General features: G+C 40.7%; 1 protein-coding gene across 1 annotated transcript; it reads right to left on the bottom strand.

The window, feature by feature from the left end:
• Nucleotides 1–228: 228 nt before the first annotated feature.
• LOC100965546 (keratin-associated protein 27-1) lies at nt 229–852 on the bottom strand. Its single transcript, XM_012809695.1, has one exon. It carries the CDS (start codon nt 850–852, stop codon nt 229–231), a length of 624 nt encoding a protein of 207 aa, XP_012665149.1.
• Between the last annotated feature and the right edge of the window lie 822 nt (nt 853–1,674).

Genomic DNA, 1,674 nt, shown 5'->3' with positions numbered 1-1,674 from the left:
GATGTAAAATAACTAACACACCTCCCAACCCTATCTTACCACTAGAAGTGCTCCAAAGTGCAAACACAAAACAAAACATTCTCTGACTTTGGACACAGTAGTAGAAGAAGACAAGTTCATTTACTTACATACACACACACGATACTTCACATTTAGAGAAATCAGAGTTCTTAAATATCTCAAAAATCAATTCTTCTAAATTAAAATATGCCCTGTCCCCTACAGACGTCACTTACTAGGCAATTTCAAACCACCAGTAACACAGCAAGTTAGTTCGTAAGTGCTAGAAGGAGATTCCAGGAATTGCGTCTCACGTGCATCTTTGACCAAATGTCTACAGGAACTGGATTCCAGGCTCTGGAACTGGCATTGGCTGGATTCACATTCCAGAGTTTGGCAACTCTTAGACACAGACATCTTGGGTGGGCAGCATTTTTCCATGTGGCACTCAGGTTGGCACCTCTGGACTACAAAACCCATTTGCTCACTGCTTTCTGACTGACAAGGCTGAGAAGCATGCTCCAACACCACTGAGGTGCTTTGTAATTGATATGTTGTCCTTTCACAGTGCCCGGGATCAGAATAAGTCATTTGGACATCTTCAGGGAGGCAGGTACTTTGCACAGGGTTGTCTTCTGTGAACTGGTTCTTCTGTTCACAACTGGTCAGTTGGCTGATGGTGGTTTCATTGCAAGTCTCTTGAAAGTTGTCCAGGAGCCAGGTTCTGCTATAGTAGCTGCTGGGCAAACAAAATCCATCTTCAAAGTGTATAGGATTAGAGCCATGTACGATGGCAGAGAGTAGTGGTGCCTTTTGGGAACTCCCGAGTGAGTGGTAGTGGTTACAAGGCATATTGCTAAAACCCTTAATTGAAGTTGCACACAAGCACCCTACATGCTGAGTTTAAAAATTAAATTCTTTGCTGGAGAGATTATATACTCAGAAAACTGGGTGTTGGCTTCTTCTCAAGACTCCTTTTCATCTCATTGCTTAGGCTAATTTAAAGGAGAACATCTCATTAGCACTTTGTTTAGTATTAAATGAAGACGGCATCTTATTAACAAAGTTGTGAGTCCATTTTGAATCTTCAAATTGGCTTTTATATTCGCTCCAAAGATGACTCATTCAAGGTGGACTTTGTCAAATGAGTCCCAACATGTCACCCAAGCTATCATTTTCTTATTCCTTAGCCACTGTGACTCTCTGTATTGGTAAGTGAACTATAAGAAATATAGATGAAAATATCAAATTGAATTCTGACTAACATTTAGCACTGGAGCTTTGAGGGACACCAACATGTCTAGGTGGTAGTATGATGTTCAAGACATTCTTAATCAGAAACAAACCCCATTAAGCCCACCCCATTCCACTCAGATCATGGTCTCTCCAGCGGGTCGGGATGTGAGAGGAGTTCCCAATAGCATTCCTTCCTACTGTTCACCCAAAGTACTGAATGTGGCCATTGCTCTTCAAGCACCTCTCCTTTTGTCTCACATTTTGTTTCCATCATCTCCTTGAAGGCCACGTTTGAAAGCTTTTTATCATATTCTCATTCATAAGTTGCCACTTCTTCCTTTGAATTACCAATGAATTTAGCCACCTGTCCTTTTTATTATTATTTTACTTTATGCCATGGAATATGTTCACTTGTTTCTCAAAAGTTGATAATTTTCT

This window comes from Otolemur garnettii, unplaced genomic scaffold (assembly GCF_000181295.1).
Source record: "Otolemur garnettii isolate 467f Iridium unplaced genomic scaffold, OtoGar3 scaffold00111, whole genome shotgun sequence".
NCBI lineage: Eukaryota > Metazoa > Chordata > Mammalia > Primates > Galagidae > Otolemur > Otolemur garnettii.
Note: the sequence above shows the minus strand (reverse complement) of the source record. Positions and strands in the feature narration are given on the sequence as shown.

Bases quoted from the DNA above. Each gene is read 5' to 3' on its own strand.
- LOC100965546 (XM_012809695.1), bottom strand. From the start codon at position 852: ATGCCTTGTAACCACTACCACTCACTCGGGAGTTCCCAAAAGGCACCA.